The sequence below is a fragment of the Nothoprocta perdicaria genome, unplaced genomic scaffold (genome assembly GCF_003342845.1).
Source record: "Nothoprocta perdicaria isolate Ctin4 unplaced genomic scaffold, notPer1 scaffold_96, whole genome shotgun sequence".
Classification (NCBI taxonomy): Eukaryota; Metazoa; Chordata; class Aves; order Tinamiformes; family Tinamidae; genus Nothoprocta; species Nothoprocta perdicaria.
The window spans coordinates 2862370-2879729 of record NW_020456265.1 but is presented as its reverse complement, the minus strand read 5'-3'; the positions used below and the strand labels follow the sequence as shown (position 1 = coordinate 2879729).

Genomic DNA, 17360 nt, shown 5'->3' with positions numbered 1-17360 from the left:
TTTTCTTTCCATATTTCACTGCAGCAGCTTCCCTGACAAGGTAATTTACTKAATCCTCTTCAACACAGATGGAGATATTACTGTCTAAAGCTAGCCTCACACTTGAAGTGCAATATGAGTATCTAAACTGGAAATATTAGACCACATTCTGCAGGGCYATGTAGCTACACGTTTGCCTAGATGTGGGTGTAGCACCGGCCAAATGCTAAAGCTCCACGCAGAGTTCCTTTTCTATGATGGCAGCTCGTAGAAATCCAATGATCATAGATCATGTCTTTCAACATTAAAAATACAGTAGGATCTCTGATGTAAATGTGAGCAATGATATGAGTGCTGTACAAACAAAGCTGTGTTAACTGATAAGTTTAAAAGGGGGAAAAATGATTCAGAAGTGAACACCAATAGCCTATTCTAACTGACTTAGGCTTGCTTATCAAGGAAGAAAGAATCAAGGAAGTATGCTAAGGAAGAACCTGTTTCAAGTTTCAGAAGAACATTGTGAKCATCAGAATAGGGGAGAAAAAGAAACTCCTAAAAAGAAACATGTAAAATTCATTCATCATTAAATCTGCAATTATAAGAGCATTAAGTGACTGGCAAAATAAGCAATCAGCAGGAGAAAAGAGGGCGACTTTTGCTTATTCCCTTTAGGTATGTGTTATAAATCTGAAGCTATACACTCTGAAATGTACAATTACTCTTACTGTGTATTTTACACTAATGCAAATGGCTGGAGGAAGCCAAATGACTTGAAATGTTGGCAACATTTTGAGGCAACAGTTGCCCTTGAAAACATCACTCATGGCTAAATGCAGAAGATGTAGAAAGCAGTACAAATTGGACCTTGCACTAAGTATGTGGTGCTGGTCTTCATCCTTCAGTAACCTGCATTGTACTGCTCCACAAGACTAGCCAAAGTGCTGCACACCAGCTAGGCTCTGCCACCTTCCCTTGCAGCATTAGTTAAGTCAATGCCAGGGAATCTAAGGAAACATGGCAATGCAACTGGCCATGCAGACTCTTATCTCCTCCTTCAGAGTTCAATACAACTATGGTCCAAGACTGGTATAGAGTAAACTCTACAAAAACGAACCACAATCTAAAAAATTCTAGCCACTTTGTGACAATACTATTGAAATAACTGATTGATTTTGTGGCTGTTGTACTTACCCATCTGTGCAAATGACAATGTGAAATTCTTTCTTTCTCCTTCTTTCCCCAGTCACCTATTTGATAGTCATTTCATTAAGGAGAGTAAAGACTTTTCCATACTGCCACATGGCTTCAGTAAGGACCCTCTCTCCTCAGGTTTTTATATCACAGAGGTTCAGGTTCCTTAGCTGGTTCAAAAGAATCTTGAAGTGGTGGTTACTCTGTGTCACCTTCTTGTAAACATCTATTCTTAACTCACCAGCAGATTTACATAGGGGTCCCCAGGATGTCCTGTGTGTGGCAATAGTTTCACCAGTTTTCAGGGATCGAGTACCACGGCATCTCTGCAACAATCAATTCAAACTCCAGTAAGGCATATGGCTGACTCATTAATAATACAGAGCCTTTTTGATGACTATATAAAAGCTGTATATTATTCTGACTCTTTGGGGTTCTGTTTCCTATCTTATGGTTCATTATATTGAAGTGAACACCCTATGGAAGTTCGAAAGGAACATTAGGGAACGGCATTAGGGAAATACCAGTTTATAATCTGTAGTTATTCACACTGAAAAACATGTGAACAGACATTTCACACAGATAATCTCTTTCTTTTCATTACTTTTCTGTTTATTTTAGGGAAAACCTATGGGAGTTATACATATACTTGTCCTCTCCATTCAACATACATATCTCAGTCTAACATTAATTTTGCATAAGAGAAAGAACAGTATACTTCCTTTTCCTTAAAAGAGTATTGCCACCCAAAGAAGAGGACCTGGCTGATCACCTCTGCTATGCCATGTTCATTGCTCATGTCAGTCCCAGCCTCCAGTTGGGAGGTTGCTTTACTTTTTGGACCAGTCCAAATCCACACAGCTACAGGTCTGCTCCAACAGCAAACACAGCAGCTCTTGGTACAGCCACTGCTTGATTCCTTGCAGCTCTGCAGTCCCTGTCCTCCCTGTCCCCCTTCTCTCCTACCTGGCTCCTCTCACCATGTCCCTCTGTCCTGTGGGGGACGCTGCCTGTGCAGCCCCACAGTCAACTGCTGCAGGGAACCAGCTCTTCCAAAGGAGACCAGGAGCTGGTGTCTGCTTAAGCACTGATTTTTAATGTGCAAAATCACCTGTGAAACCTGGAGCCTTCTCTGCATTTGGCAATCACGTTTCCTGTTCCTACTTCTTTGCCTCCTCTRGAGGAAGCTTTACTTTGTGAGAAAGGAAACAAGTATCTTCTGTTAGCCATTTGTGAAGTCTTTCAGGAAAAGGTCATTTGCTTTACAATGAGTTGTATGATAATTTAGTTATTTAGAACTAGAGGAAAGTGTAAAACAATGGAGGAACTCCAAATTGTTAAACATCCTTGACAGGAAAAAAAAAAAAAAAGACGATTGAAAGAGGGAGGAGAAAATTCCTGTGTCCTCACTAAAAAGCAAAAGAGCCATCAATTAAAGCTAGTCTTTATTTCTGTTGAAGTAGCACATTCTTAGATGGAACCATGTATCATATACTTATAATTAAAAAGAAACAAACCATTGATTTGGAACACAATTAGGCAGAAGTTCTTATCAGAATATTACTTTAGAAAGCCCTATTAAGCTGTACTTGATTTACAGCCCTAGAAATTTAATGCCGTGTTTTCTATCCTTGCACCTAAACTCTGACCTGGAGAAGTAAATATCTAGGTAAAAAAAAAAAARAAAAAAAAAAAAAGAGGGCAGAACAACATCCCAAGTCAATTTAATCAGACTTTTTTTTTACTGGAATTGCTATTATGGGTTCTGTCTGTTATAAGAACCACTGACACATATCTGAACAGCCTATCTCATTTTAAATTTATTTGTTACCTTCTAGATGTCCATAAAGCAGAAGTGAAAGGGTCAGTTCTCAAGCTCCCCAATTTTGATAACCATTTTTGTGTAAGCTCCATAGCTAGGAGAATGGGGAACAAAAAGCAAAAGGTGGGCACTTCCATGTGGCTTTAGTTCTTTCCTCCCCTCTCTGCTCTCAGCAGAGAATGAAGGAAAATTTCAAGGGTTGTCTTTTAGTGTTATAGCCTGCCAGGTCCCTAGAAGAGCAGTGAGACACATCAGAGTAAAATAGGAATGAAAGAGCAAAACCCTTACCATTCTACAGGTACTTTCTGGTGTCTCCATACAAATACGAACTTTGCAGTGCAGATAAACCACAGAATTGTTGACAAAAGAAAAGATTTTCAGCTTRAACTGTGCTTTACTTGAATTCCCATTCTCTAGCAGTGTAGTATAGGTGTTTGGGATGGGACAGCTGTAAAGGAAGAAGAAAAAACACACATGGTAGCTAGAGCTATAAAAGGTATGTTTTGTCAACAGCACGTGATAACTCACATTATGAAYGTTCTTCAGAAAGTCATAGCCAGATGCTCCATAAAACAACTCTGCAGCAGGCATAGCTGTGATAAAGGATTATTTGTTGTTTTATATTGTTGCAATAGCTAAATAGAACAGAACATTCAAGAATTGTCTGAAGGAATGAGGGAAGACAGAAACAAGGAGAAGAATTTATACTCAACTTCAGCAAACAGAGAAAGTGAATCAAATAATACATTAGAAGGAACACCTTATGWTACTAAAATAAAGGACTACTGTGTATTTTAAGATGAGCCAAAGGAAGAAGACATAGGAGTGAGATGAACATCATCTCRTGTCAAAGTGTGCTGAATACTGCTTGGGGTCACCGCCATATAGGAATCACCCAACCTAGGAAGTCAGTGAGGAGTCATGTAGGGCCTTGTTGATATCTAAACCATAGAAAAATGGACAAAGGATATTTCAATTGTACTTTTTATCTGAAGAAATAGGTGATTTGGGCAGTCAGTAGTGTAAGAAGTACAATTCCTTTAAAAGCTACTTGGGAGTCAACCAAACTTGAACAATCATCATACTCTACTTTGAAAACATTTTCTTTCTATACCTRCTGTCTTAACTCAAAGAAGGTGTGACCTATGAGAATGATAAAGAACTCTGCATATGAATAATGAGAACACACATAAAAGGCATTTAATAGGTAACACATTAGTGGTTAGTACCACTGGCATATCCAAGGTATGACAGTTACTGTACCTGTTGTTGATGAAAGTGAATGAGAGAGGATCCACTGAATTACTAGTTGGAGTTGCCCAGCAGTCAGTGAGTACCACCTTGAGCTTGGTGTTCTCTCTCTGGATGCCCACTTCAATCAGCACATCATCACTGGCAGAGACACTGAAATTTTTAGGTATTGGGGAGTTTCCAATGAATAACTGCATTTCTGTTCTGAAGTGTCCAGATCCATGMAAATCCTCAAAAATGGTGTAAATTCTGAAACAAAAATTCACCTCTATAACGACCACAAATCTGACTGTGTCAGTCATAAATACAGCGACTATTTCTGCACATCTCACATATATTATAGGGAGGAGTTATCTACAGTCCAGGATGTTAGAAGATTTTCAAGAGAAAGGGGTGAAGACACATAAAGTTTTCAGGCAGAGAGGTAGGAAGTGAGAGGGAACAAGATTGAGCTCTCTTCCAGTTGAAAACAATGAGAGCAAAAGCCAGGAAGTGACAGTCTGAACAACAACAGAGAGAGAGGGGCAGGAAGAAATGAAGAAATGTCCCTTATTATGGAAAGAAGATACAAGACTGACAAAGATTTTGCTTGTAGAGGACGGTACAGCATTTGAAGAGACTGAGGGGTCAGCAAGTGGATTTGGTGATAGATGAAGTGTGGTGGGAGGGAAGGGACAGAGGAGGTGGAGCTGTGCAAAAGGAGATCAGTCATTGTCAGGTCAAAGTCTGCTGTAGCCTATACTGTAGCCATAAACAGAGGCTTTCACTCCATCTTATTAGAAGTTGGAGTCTTTCAAAAATAACATTTGCATTACATATTTTTTTTTTCTAAGCAAATCAAATAAGAATTTGTAAGGACTTAAAAATTCACATCCTCCACACCAAGCRTAGTATCCACCTAGCAGTCTGCATGCCTAAAGTAGTGGAAAAGATAAAACATAGTTATGTTTCAAATGCAGGTAAATGTTGTCATTGCTAATTGCATGTGATTGCCCAGGGAGGCAAAGAGAGGTCAGGAGTTCTGGCTCCCAAATCAGCACCAGTAGTTCCTAAATGTTAATTTTCATCATTTTAACCAAGCAACAGACAACTTTTTTGGCTGTTGGATCTCTTGGCACATTGGAGAAGATCTGCTACTTAACAGGGATACTCAGAGAGCAAGATTCACAGGCTGTTAGGCTATTTAGGGTGGCAAACACTGTCACTGAACACAGCTGTGACCACTGGGGATTTTCCCCATGCAGCAGCGTTAACACAATAACATTTCCAGAGTTGTTCCTTACCCTTCTGCAATGTATCCAGATGAAGTCAAGAGATCATTCTGAAACACACAGTGGATTGGACTGGCAACTTTTAAGTGGTGGATTATTCCCTGAGCAGAAAGGTCATTCCGAAGTACTGTTTTCGCTACAGTATTAGTTACATTCTGGAGCACAGAAAGAAAAAAGTAAAATCTGTCAACATCAGTGTTAGTGTTTCTGGGATATAGGAGACCTACAAACCTGCCAGCTTCAGGTATTTAGGAATTATCTGTTCCCCTGAGTGCAAAAAAAAAATCAAGCAGATTAAAYCTCTAGCATCTTTGTTACTATAGAACTAGAAAATAAAAATCCTTCCTGATAGAGTCTATAATGATAATTGTTCCACAAGAGAACTTCTGTACCTCAGCACAGCATAAGCCTTAGGTTTGATCTGGRGTTGAAAACTTTAAGGAAATGATACTCCTTTAACAAAGACAGTTCCTCTCATGGCCCACACCACTATACAGTAATAATTGGGCTATTTGTTTTAATATTGTATTGAAATTGCTTTTAAGAGGAGCTTCTGACAGCTGCAAAGAAAACTGCAAAGAAGCACAGGAAGTGAGTGTCCATCAGGAGAGGCTGCTGAGCTTTGCTGCCAGAACCCAAAGACTTTCTTCTCTCGCTTGCTTGCCCCCATACAGACAGGTAACTTTCCCCTTGCAAGAAGGGGTTGTCCTTGCCCAAGGAAAAACCTTGGACCACATTTCAGCAGCTATAAGACTGTATTGCCRGGGTAGGAAGTGCTGTTTCACCCCAGAGAGCCCCACAGAGAAATGCTCTGGGGCTTCTTTGCATGCAGTGCCTCGAGGACTCACCGTCTGGACCTCAACGCCGCAGCGGCCCCAGGCTGCCTGCAGCACCACGTGAGTGCCATTGCTGCGGCTCACGTTGCAGCCAGGCTCCCCCAGGTACAGCGAGGATTCAGGGATCGACTCCTGCCGTAAAAACYGCTTCTGGATGGTAAGGATTATCTTCTCGATTTCACAGGACACCCGCACTGCGTCTTTAATGGAAGCCACTGGAGATGTTTCAGGAGAAAAGTGAGGAGCTGGCATTGGGTCTGTGGTGAAAGAAGGCAGCACCACACTGGAGAGGATGATGTTGTCCAGAGCTTTGTGTCCCGTARTAGAGTCCAATGCCGCTGGGGATGAAACGTGAGTTGAAGTCTGCAGGGATGGCACAGGTGAAACCGTGTTGTGTGCAGGTTTCCTATCCATCATTGTTGCCTCCTGGAGGACAGGAAGTGCTGAAGAATACCAGAAATAAAGGCATTGTTGTAATTTACACATCCAAGTGGATTTCAAATGATAACAACAAACCTTTATAAAGACACATTTACTCACAGTAACAGGAGTTAAAAACAAARCAAAACAAAAGMAARWCAAAKRAAYRAACAAAAATCCCAGCTCYTTTTACTGCCAAAGTCKTGGCCTTTTCTTAATACATAAAAAGCCKCTAATAAAAGCTGAAATGCTTCATTTCCTGAAAGCTACAATTATTTGTGTGCTTAAGCAAACAGGTTTATAGCTTTTGGAAGATCAGCAAGATATCTCCAATTGTAAGGTGCTTGACAACACCCAGACTTTTTTGGCAGATACTGAAGAAGGAACTAAACACTTCTAGTTTGGGAATCCAAATAGGAGCAGAACTCATCAAAAAAAAGGGCTCCATTTTTGCATAGTGGGTACCCAGAAATTATGCAAAAATTTTGGAAAACTCTTTTTTTGAGGAAATGAAGAACAAACCTCATGCAGCAGAATTTTTACTGACTACAGGAAGGAAGCAGACAGGGGAAAGACAGAACCAGGGACTAGTATTAATGTTCATTTGGAAGACCCCAGTTCCAGCACAGGCTCTGGGGTTTCACCATGCATGGCTCTGTAGTATCAGAAACAACCTGAGTGTTCATCCAGCACTGAATCAACGTAATAAATTCAACATTGTAAATTCTAAGTGAAACAGGATGTGTCTCATTGTGCAAAAAAAACTTCTACAACGTTTTTACAAAGTATATACATAAATAACGTCTATTTCCCAAGCTGCATAYATAAAATATGTCCTTCTGGAACTCCCCTTTGGGGAATGCCCCACGCTGGAAAGTTGCTGATTTGGAAACAAGTCAGGGAAAAAAAAAATCTGAGCTCTTTCAAAGCTGATTTTCCCCAAAGCTCCTTATCAAATGCTAAATACTTTTTTAAACAAAACAAGTGAATGGTTGGTATCAGTTCACCAATCCTTGTTACTTAGAAATTCTTTAAGTTTATGGCTAGACATTTCCAGTTAAGATGAGTTGAATACAACAAACCAAATTCATCCCTGACAAAATTTCAAGGTCTGTGGCAGGTGTGGCCTAATGATCCAATAAATATCAGATTGCTGGGATTTCAGTCAGCCATTAGATAATTAAAAATATATTTTTTTTGCCTTGGCAGTTTCTTCCAGGCTTCTCTGGGTGCACATCAGCAAATCCTTCATTGCAGCTACACTCATAAAACCCAAGTGTGTTATGACATGACGCATCTGGAGAGCAGTCATCTTCTTCCCTGGTGCATTCATCATAATCTGTTGGGTATATTTAAGCAATAGGTAAAGGAGAAAACTTTATAACTGAAAAAAATGATAGTTGTGAAACTTGAGCATGATGGTATCATCAAACATATCATTACACTTTGCCTGTGAAATTGCAAGACAACAGACACAGAGCTTAGAAGACTCTTGCATGTGGCTAACAAAAGTCCTTCAATGGCAACACGGTCACTTACAATGCTCAGCAGGTGCTCAACCTAACTGCAGGCACCCCACTCCTATGGCCCTAAACTGATCAGCCAAAGGAAGCACTTAGAAACCAGGGGATTCCTCGACAGTCTCCCATTCCACAGACGTGAAGAGAGGTTTAAAAACACAGCCCTGTGTAACATGCTCTGGGTGGCCCTGCCTGTTCAAGGCAGTTGGACTAGATGGTCTCCAGAGRTCCCTTCCAACCYTAATCATTCYGTGAATCTGTGAAATTAATGAAACAGTCTGAAAAGCAGGAGGTTCATATGACTGATACAAGTTTGCCTCTATTGGCTTTCTTCATTTTTTATCTGACCAAAATTTTCATTTTTGGAGAGAAAAATAGGCATAACTTCCTTTTTTCTTCCCAAATCTAATCAGAACTGTGCAGATATGAACATACAACCATAGGTGGGACTGAGAAAACAGTCCTAACATCCAGCTCTGYGTGGAATTCTCCCTGAAACAAACTGTATGTTGTAATGCAGGCAGGCACTGCACAAAATAGTCCTGATCCTACTAATTAAGTGGGTAGTTAAGTAGATGACAAAGCATCACGACTTGACCACTGAGTAATCGTGCCTGTATATATCAGAGAAACTGATGTCATTTTGTCCATAATTTTGACAGCTTATAACAATAGTCTTTGGACAAACTTATGTTGAGGATATAGATTTGCAATTTTTTTTCTAGGGACGACATCAATTTGCGGGACAGAATTCAGCAGCACTTAGTCAGGATATTAATGCTTCTTCTTACCATCTTAAATTACCTACAAGGAAGAAGAAATAAGCAATCACCCATTATGCTGGTCTTGGTAAACTGTGGACTTTCATCCAAGCTCCCAGGCCAAACGTGTGTGAAAAAAAGGATGCTCTCATTGCAGAATTAATTTACTTGTTTCTTGTTTCTTGTTTTTTTTTTTTTTTAATATATATATATCATGCAAATTTATCAGTGCAAAGCAGAGGGAAATCTATTTCAAAATGATTTTATATAGGACTAGACTGTCTATGTAAAATGACCTGTTTTCACTGGTAGTTTATAAAAGTCTCCATTTGTGACCACAGTTTGTAATTTCTCCATATCTTCCTTTCTATAAATCCCCTAGCTATAAGCCAAATCACCGGTTGGTTTTGTCCTTTTGGACCAGGGATATCATAGTTTTTATTTTAACTTTAGATGGTCTCTGAAAAAAGAAAAAAAAAAGAAAAGTGGATTGAGTGAGCTGGCAGAAGCAATAAAAGGAGAGATAATGGCTTTATGGCTTTTTCATCCACCAGTTTTACAGGTACTTTCATTTAAAAAAAACCCAGGCTAATAATAGGCTTTAGCGTCTTTCCAGCTCTGAAGAACTGTGGTGATATGAGCTGCTCCTTACCATTTATGGAGAGACTGCTCTTGTCAACTGTGAAATAGGAGCTGTGTTCAAAGGCATCATGAAAAGCTGTGATGAGGTAGTTGATATCCACATCTTCTGCAATCAGTACCTGGAAACTTACCACTGTGCTCCCATTAGTGATACCAGTTATCACCACTTTAATCAGCCCAGCATCCATTTTCAGAAGGAGCTCACGGGGCAGAGATTTATGTACCTGGTATAAAAAACAAAATATAGATAAGATGGATAGATAGGAACGGTTGCATTTTAGGCTTTGTGTACTGCCCAGAAATGAATATTATGCATTACAACTTTGCTGCTYACTCTGGAGGGCAGCAATAGAAAAATGATTCTTTGCTTCTTAGCAACATTTCCTCTCAACAGCAGCTGAAGGACTTGATATTTGACCATGAATATTAAACAAGAAAAATGATTAACCCCCCCTATCATTTGGCACAGGTACTCACAAAAGCTTCTGCTAACAAGAAGTCTGCAATAGCAGAAGGAGCAACAAAAGACAAGGAGCGAGGGCAGTGGAGAGGCCTCCAGGCGCTCCAGGCTGTGTGTCTACCTGTGATATTCATTCAGGGAGCTCAGGCATCAGGTCAGACCGAGGTTTTCATCTTTTTTGTCCAAACTTCCAGGTATTAAATACACTTGCAACATCTTCTTAGTCCATCCCCACCCCCAGTATTCCCTTCTCATCTTTTTTTTKSYTTTTTTTTTCTGAATATTTGATTTTATTGATACCTCTTTCTACTTTGGGCTTTGAATCTGGTCTATTTGTTCCTGTCTTTATTCATATTTTTGCTTACAAAGCATGACTCAAAGCTTGAAAAGTATAGTCAAAAGTACAGTCACATTATTTGTAGGTAACCACTAGATGACACTACAAAACCCTTTATTCAGAAGGCGATATGATTTCACAACATGTACCACACCCTGAGTTATCAAAGGAATGGTTGATGGATTATGAAGGGCAAAAAAATGAGGAAAAGAAAGAGTGACTTAYTAGAGTAATTCAATATATAGAATTTTGAGGTTTTCTTACAAAAAAAAAAGTCTTTTTGGAACTGTAATTGTATCTACAATTACTGCAGCATAAAAAAGACAGAAAACTCACAAGGCTAAAAGAGGGAAAACATGTATGCCAAAAGAAGAGCCACGGGAAAGAGAAAAAGCACAGACAAAACTAACACTGACATCAAGAGGGAGYGTCCCCTGTTAAAGCAAGAAAAACTATGAGTGAGATAGAGGCTCAAAGTTAAGGGCCATATGGAAGCCACACTACAAATGATGTAATGTCATAGGAAGGGCCAACAGGTGTTTTGAGCAGGAGGACAGCAGCAGGCTCACGGAGCCAGGCTTCCCCCACGGCTGGCTGTGGCTTTCTGGAGCCACCATGAGTAGGTCCCAGGCCAGAGGCCCATCAGAGCCTCTGCAGGCCACCTACATATGCAAGCCTGTAATCACCAGCCTTCTGGAAACAAGTGAAAGCGACATTAATTTTATCAGAACATCCTGTTAGCCAGAAGATGAGCTGCATCAAGCCTCTTTTTCTGCTCACAGAGCCTATCTGCCCAGCACAAACCGTGGAAAGGTACTAGAGCACCCATCTGCCCAGCCACCATCACAGCCAACTTCATGGATCCCTCAAGAGGGGGATAAACTCAGATTAACAAGAGGGATGAACTTCCACTGGAACCGTGAGACTGCCTTAATTCCTGTATCAGCATCCATTTCACATTCAAATGGCTTTAATTACATTATTTTTAAGTACATTCAGCTACATCAAATGCAGGCTATTGCCGCTCCAAACGAGGGGTCACCTTGTGGAGTAAGGCAATATCATTTATTAGTTTAACACTTTTTGTTAATCAATATTTAAGACACTAGAATCCTGAATGATCTCTCCCACTCAGAAATTGAATGTACATCAGAGAATGCATTCTCATTCCAAACTCTTTTCTTCAGCAGTTAATTTTGTGAAGCACAAGCCTTTGCAGTCATGATATTCTTGGCTGTTGCAAAAGAAAGGCTGAGCTAAACGCAAGGATAAAATATGCTCTCCCGCTTTGCAATATTGTATTTCAGGTGCAATGCAAGGAATACGGTGAGACTAGCCTGGAAAATGAGAGTGCAAGTTGTCACATCAAGATTTTTACCTCATGTTCACTCACACTGTATTCCAAGGCCAGTATTTCTATTTGCTCTACTGCCAATTGAACCACTAGGCTTTGAAGTAGTGGAGCAGTGCTACACTAAAGAACATTATACACAGGAGGACTTAAACRTTTTCTGAATTGTAGATGGTGACACCAAAGACATCTAACAAAAAATCTTTGGCAACAGTTAACTGGATCAAGATATTGCTTTTAAAACCCACAAGACTTTCTCTCTCTACCTTAATGGAAACTACTTGTGGCCCTTATAACCTGAAAACAAAAATGTGTAGACCTTTTTATCTTCCTAAACTTACTTTTCTTTGGTATTTGGAAATACAATACAAGCCCTATATATACTGGCTCAGAGATAGATGAGAACAAGGCCATAACATGTCTAGCCAGCTGATTCACAAAATCTGTGAGCTGGAAAACGCATTTACTTCCTTATTGTTCCAAGTGATTTTTCTTGAGTCTAAAACTCAAGAACTGTGTAACAGCAGAACAAAACATACTTTAGTTGCTTTAACTACATAAAAATACTTTAGCTCCTCTATCTAATCATTTTACAAATTCTCCAAGCATATTTGTATCATTGATTTTCTGGATTACGGCATCGGACTGAATAACCTGTGAGAAAGAAGTATTTATTTTAACCCATTTTAAAAATACACGATTGCCAAACAGCCTCAGGCAGAGGGTGATGTTGAATGAAAGCGAGGTCAGTGGAGAATTGCTCCCCTTTCACTCTGCATGCTCATGTCACTCTCATGTTGTGACTGTCTTCATGATGTGACAGCCCTGAGAAAGCCACGCTCCACTAACACATCCAGAAGGGTGCAAACGGGTAACACCCAGTGGGAAAGGTACTTCACATCCATGCAAGTGGTATGCACAGCGAAACAGATTATACATTTTCCTTACAATTTTCTCTGATTTCTTGCTGGCCACGGTATCTTTCATTTTTTTTGGTCTCTGCTTGAACACAAATTGCACTGCATTCCCCACAGGCAGCTGTGTTTCAGGGCCGGGCTATAACCCTGTGCACAGTGAGAGTCTGGGGAGAGCTCTGCTGCATTTGAAGAGTAAAATAATTGTCATCACAGTTATTATTCCTTCTAAAAAGTAGACAGCTAAGATGAAACAAGACAAGGCCATGAAGCAGCACGCCACCACCCATGTTTATCTAACCACAGATGTGTGTGTTAAGTAAACTCCCAAAGATGCAGCAGGAACAAACTTCCAATAAATTTACCAGGAAATTAGAAAAGTAATACTGTCAATGAGAATTATGAGAGTGTTAAAGCAGGAGCTGCTATTGCAGTGTGCTTTGATACCCTGTGCCCTAATTAGAAGTGATGGCAGAGGGGACTTAGCAAGAAACCACATTAGACTCCTTCTCTAGACATGGGCCTACAAAAAAAGGATGATTATAAAAGTGTCAGCCTCAAGGTACTATGCAAAATGGTAATAACAGACACGCAGTGTCATTAATATACGTCCATGCTGGGCAAGGGTATTGCTAGGGCATTGCAAATATTCATTAACATTCTGAAGGAAATAAGAAAGGCAGTACAAGTACATCTGGAAACAGAGGCTTTGGAGAACCCCCAGGTCCTTGCCCCACTCTAAAACTGCAGCACRTTGCGTGCACAGACTCACAGTGTCAGTGGGACTCAGGACGTGCATAGGTGTGTGAGGGGGAACATATGTGCCAATATACCCTTCAGTGGGAAAGAACATACACATGATTTTATTGAGACCATCAATGCAGACTGCATCCTTCTTATCCACTTACTTTGTCAGCAAAGAGACGTGCAAAGTTTTGATATTCCTTGCTGCTTGTATTGCCAAAGCCCAGACGGTATTCCACATTTGTTATCCGCACCACTCCAGTAAGTTTCTGGACAGCTGCAAGGCMAGAAAATGACAATTTAAACACATGCTTCATGGACTACAGGCCACAGATGAGTGTKTGATAGTCACTGGCATGCCTGGCTACACAGGGCTCATTTCAAAACAACAGCAGGTCGGCCCCTTGAAATAAAGTCAGGGATGCTAGCGCCTAGGCACAAGCACCCAGCATTTTAGGCTACCTCCTCTGGCCTCTGGATGATTTTCAAGATGGGCACAAATCTCACATAGGTCTAATATCTGACACTTCTAAGTCTTGGATGCTGTGGAGCATCCAAAACATTACTTCATGGCTATGTTCAGGTGTCTGAACTCCTTTCCTAGTCTCAGCTTGTTATCCTGGCTCTACCAATACTCCAGGCAGGGAAACTGGCCCCTGCAGTGGATAAATCATTCCAGCTAGGTCCTCTCTCCAACYTCGGGGGGAGGCTAGATAGCTGAACATCAGGCATATACATTTCAAATATCTATTCTTAGGTGCAATTATTTATTTCAGAAATGACAAGTACTTCTTGATATTACTTATGAGGTTGTTACAAGAGCAATTGAAAGTGATCATGAAATGGAGGAGAGGGACTCTCATACATGTGGCATTCAGCGGAAACCAGTGGCATCATTTTAGTGTCTAACCAAATAAGATGATTTGTATCAATCAATACCTCAACCATGGCCAGTCCATCATTTTTCACACTGTCTTCTAGCTTTTAATGGATGATCACCTTTAGCCTTAGGTATCCACCAAGATATATGCTGGCTTCAGTGTTACAAATAGGAGATGGTTCTCCACTAGAAACTTAAAGGACAGTATGACCTAGCTAACGCATTCAGTTTTAGAAATTCTTTCAAATCCAGTCTCCACTTTCTGGCATACTGCCATGCTTTCCTTCATACATCTTTCTGACCTGATTGCAACAGTGTCTAGGATACCAGGTGAATGTCCTGAGACTGTCAGGCTCCTGCACTGAGGTTTAGTCTCCCATATTAACTACTTTTACAGAAACAGCAAGATTTGAAGGGCAGGGCTCTACAAAGACTCTATGCACCAAACTACATGAAAGCTGTTTTGGGTCATATTGGGGAGAATAATTGTTTGAACTGGGACAGGTGCTAGAAGAAGAGAAGCTGTCTTGAAGTAAAACTTCGCAGAGTAGAAGAGAAAGTCATGTCTACTTAAAGCAAGCTACTGACAGCTTACTTTATCTCAAAATATTTCTGATCCAGAAGGAACCACCTCTAGGCAGAATGAAGGATTTGCCCCTGCTTTCTGCTGTGACTAAGGATGAGCTCCAGGTTAGAGATGTTGCCACAAGGAGGAGCTCTATATTACACTTCACCTTTTTATCCTTCGAATTACCTGTCTGGGTTCATGAAGTACCACCATGGTGGCTCTTCTTGTTGTTCACCAAGCATAGTCCCTTTGTAGACCTTTGTGCTAGCAAAAGCTAGGCAAATATACTTGGCTTAATATTTGATTCATCCATAAAATAAAGCAGATGTATGTATTAATGTGTTTGTGTAGAATTCTTCAATTTGTTTCTCAGCTGTAAGAAAAAGATCTACAATATCTGATATCTAAAAGGAGCTACCTCAACTTTTTTTAATGAATGTTTGTTGTTTTCATTTAGGGAAAACAAACAAACAATCAAACAAACAACAACAACAGCAAGAACATTTCTTTTATTTTTGCTCTTTCCTGTATCAAAGAAGGGGAAGACACAGAAAGAATCAGTAAATAGAGCTTTTCAGTGGAGGTCAATATTTTATTCAGTCCAAAATGACTTTTTTTCCTCCATTTGCCCAGCAAACTCCCAAATTGTGTATTTACCTAGCTCTTTTCCTAAATGTCACCAATGCCAAGCAGAAAGAAAAAAAGATGAAGGAACTAAAAAGAACCAGAAGGCTGCTGGATAAATGGAGACCCCAGGAACAAGAGATCCCAGAAGAGAGGAAGAGAAGAGAGAAATGGGAGTGTGTAGTTTGTAGCTGAGAGATGTAGAAGGCACAAGAGAAAAAAAATAAAGACAAGCAGAAACACAACTGAAACAGGTATCCCTTACCAACACAGTAAAGGAACAGAACATTTAGCACAGGACAGATAGTGAGGTTCATATACTAACCACAGCTATAATTTAAAGATCAAAGCTGGCTCTAAGCCTGAACTATGATTCAGCAACAATCAGCAGAAAGATTCTCTAAGTAGTTGCAATACATCCTCCCCAACTGAAATGGAAAAAGGTCCTTCTATCAGCCCTCTTAATCTCAATTAAAGGTCTTCAAAAATGGCTCATATACATCCTTGCACGTCTGCCCTTCAGGTGATTTTCTTAGTTCTATCTAATCCTTGCTTAACCAAGGAAATACAAAGGCAGGTCATTTGCTTTCTCATGTCTCCGAGATATCTCTACAGATTGCTGCTATGGTACCTGGTGCCACAGCATGCAGCAGAAACCAAGATATGTGACAAAAGGACAAGTAACATATGATTTGATGAGGATGCTCTGAGCGCTGTACAATTCGCTTCATCTGTTTTGAGAAGAGGAAACGTATCATCAATAGAACTACTGTCGAATACCGGAAAGTCAGAATATTTTGACATGTTGATTTAGAGGGGGAAAAAARGTGTCAGTTCCTGCAAGAAAGTATATTTTACAAATACAAACTAGTTTAGTTGCCTTAATTCCAGACCATTGATTACAAGAACCATGCATCTTTCTGGAATTTGGGTGAGGTTTGGCTTACCATGCTGCTGCATTACTGTGCATGCAGGCCCTTGGAGGGCACATACTCACTCTGGTCCATGTCTGGGCCTGGATTTGGGCTGGACACCTGAGAGAAGTCTGGCAAAGCTGGTGGCCCCCAGACGCCAAAATATTTCTCAGATGAAGAACTGTTCTTTCTCTCCATCTCCATGTGCCTTTTGAGAGTGGTATTGAAAGGGAGAACTCCAGCATCTCCTGTGCCCAGCAGAGCTGTACTGGTGCCACCCTGAGACACACCAAGAGCTTCATGTCTTGCTGTAATAGCGGAGGCCGTTTGATTTGATGGTACTGGCAATGGTGAACTGAGTGGCTTCGGGCCAGCCATGCCCATGGGTGCATCTGTGGGGGCAGCGTCTTGTTGCAGTGCACCAGGGGAGGCCTCTGCCACCGAGCTTTGCTGTGACAGGCTCACAGCTGCCTGCTGCTCTGTGGTCACGGCCGGTCCCTCACTGGCGGCGGCCCCTGTGGCCGTGGAGATGTTTTCCCTGCCAAAGCCAGACCATAACGACAAGCCATTTTTCCAAGTGGCTGGAGGAGCATTGGTGGGAGTAGGGCTGTGGTGCGCTTGCTCGTCACTCAGGGGCAGTACAGCAGGGACGTGGACAGTAGTGCTCGTCTTGGAGCCTGCGGCAGCTACAACCTCCACCTCAGCGACGGCTGGGGAAGCAGAGCCTGCAGTGCTCACTTCAGGAGCCATCTCCGTGGTGCCTGTTACTTCGGGAGCCATCGTTTCAGTAAGGGGGTTGACAATTTCACCTGCAGCAAACAAACACACATGAAGTGGAAACTGAGACCGGAAGAGAACAGAAGCACAGGCCAGAT

The 17360-nt window shown here is 41.0% G+C and overlaps 1 protein-coding gene across 1 annotated transcript in view; it reads right to left on the bottom strand.

The window, feature by feature from the left end:
* The window catches only part of UMODL1 (uromodulin like 1), a 42988-nt gene that overhangs the window by 2996 nt on the left and 22632 nt on the right, over positions 1-17360 (bottom strand). The window contains exons 11-19 of the mRNA XM_026053032.1: positions 16569-17294; positions 13664-13776; positions 9704-9917; positions 7972-8109; positions 6363-6793; positions 5527-5669; positions 4256-4492; positions 3281-3440; positions 1412-1496 (exon numbers count right to left, since the gene is read on the bottom strand). Coding sequence (XP_025908817.1) covers positions 1412-1496; positions 3281-3440; positions 4256-4492; positions 5527-5669; positions 6363-6793; positions 7972-8109; positions 9704-9917; positions 13664-13776; positions 16569-17294 — 2247 coding nt within the window. The remainder of the gene's footprint in view (positions 1-1411; positions 1497-3280; positions 3441-4255; positions 4493-5526; positions 5670-6362; positions 6794-7971; positions 8110-9703; positions 9918-13663; positions 13777-16568; positions 17295-17360) is intronic.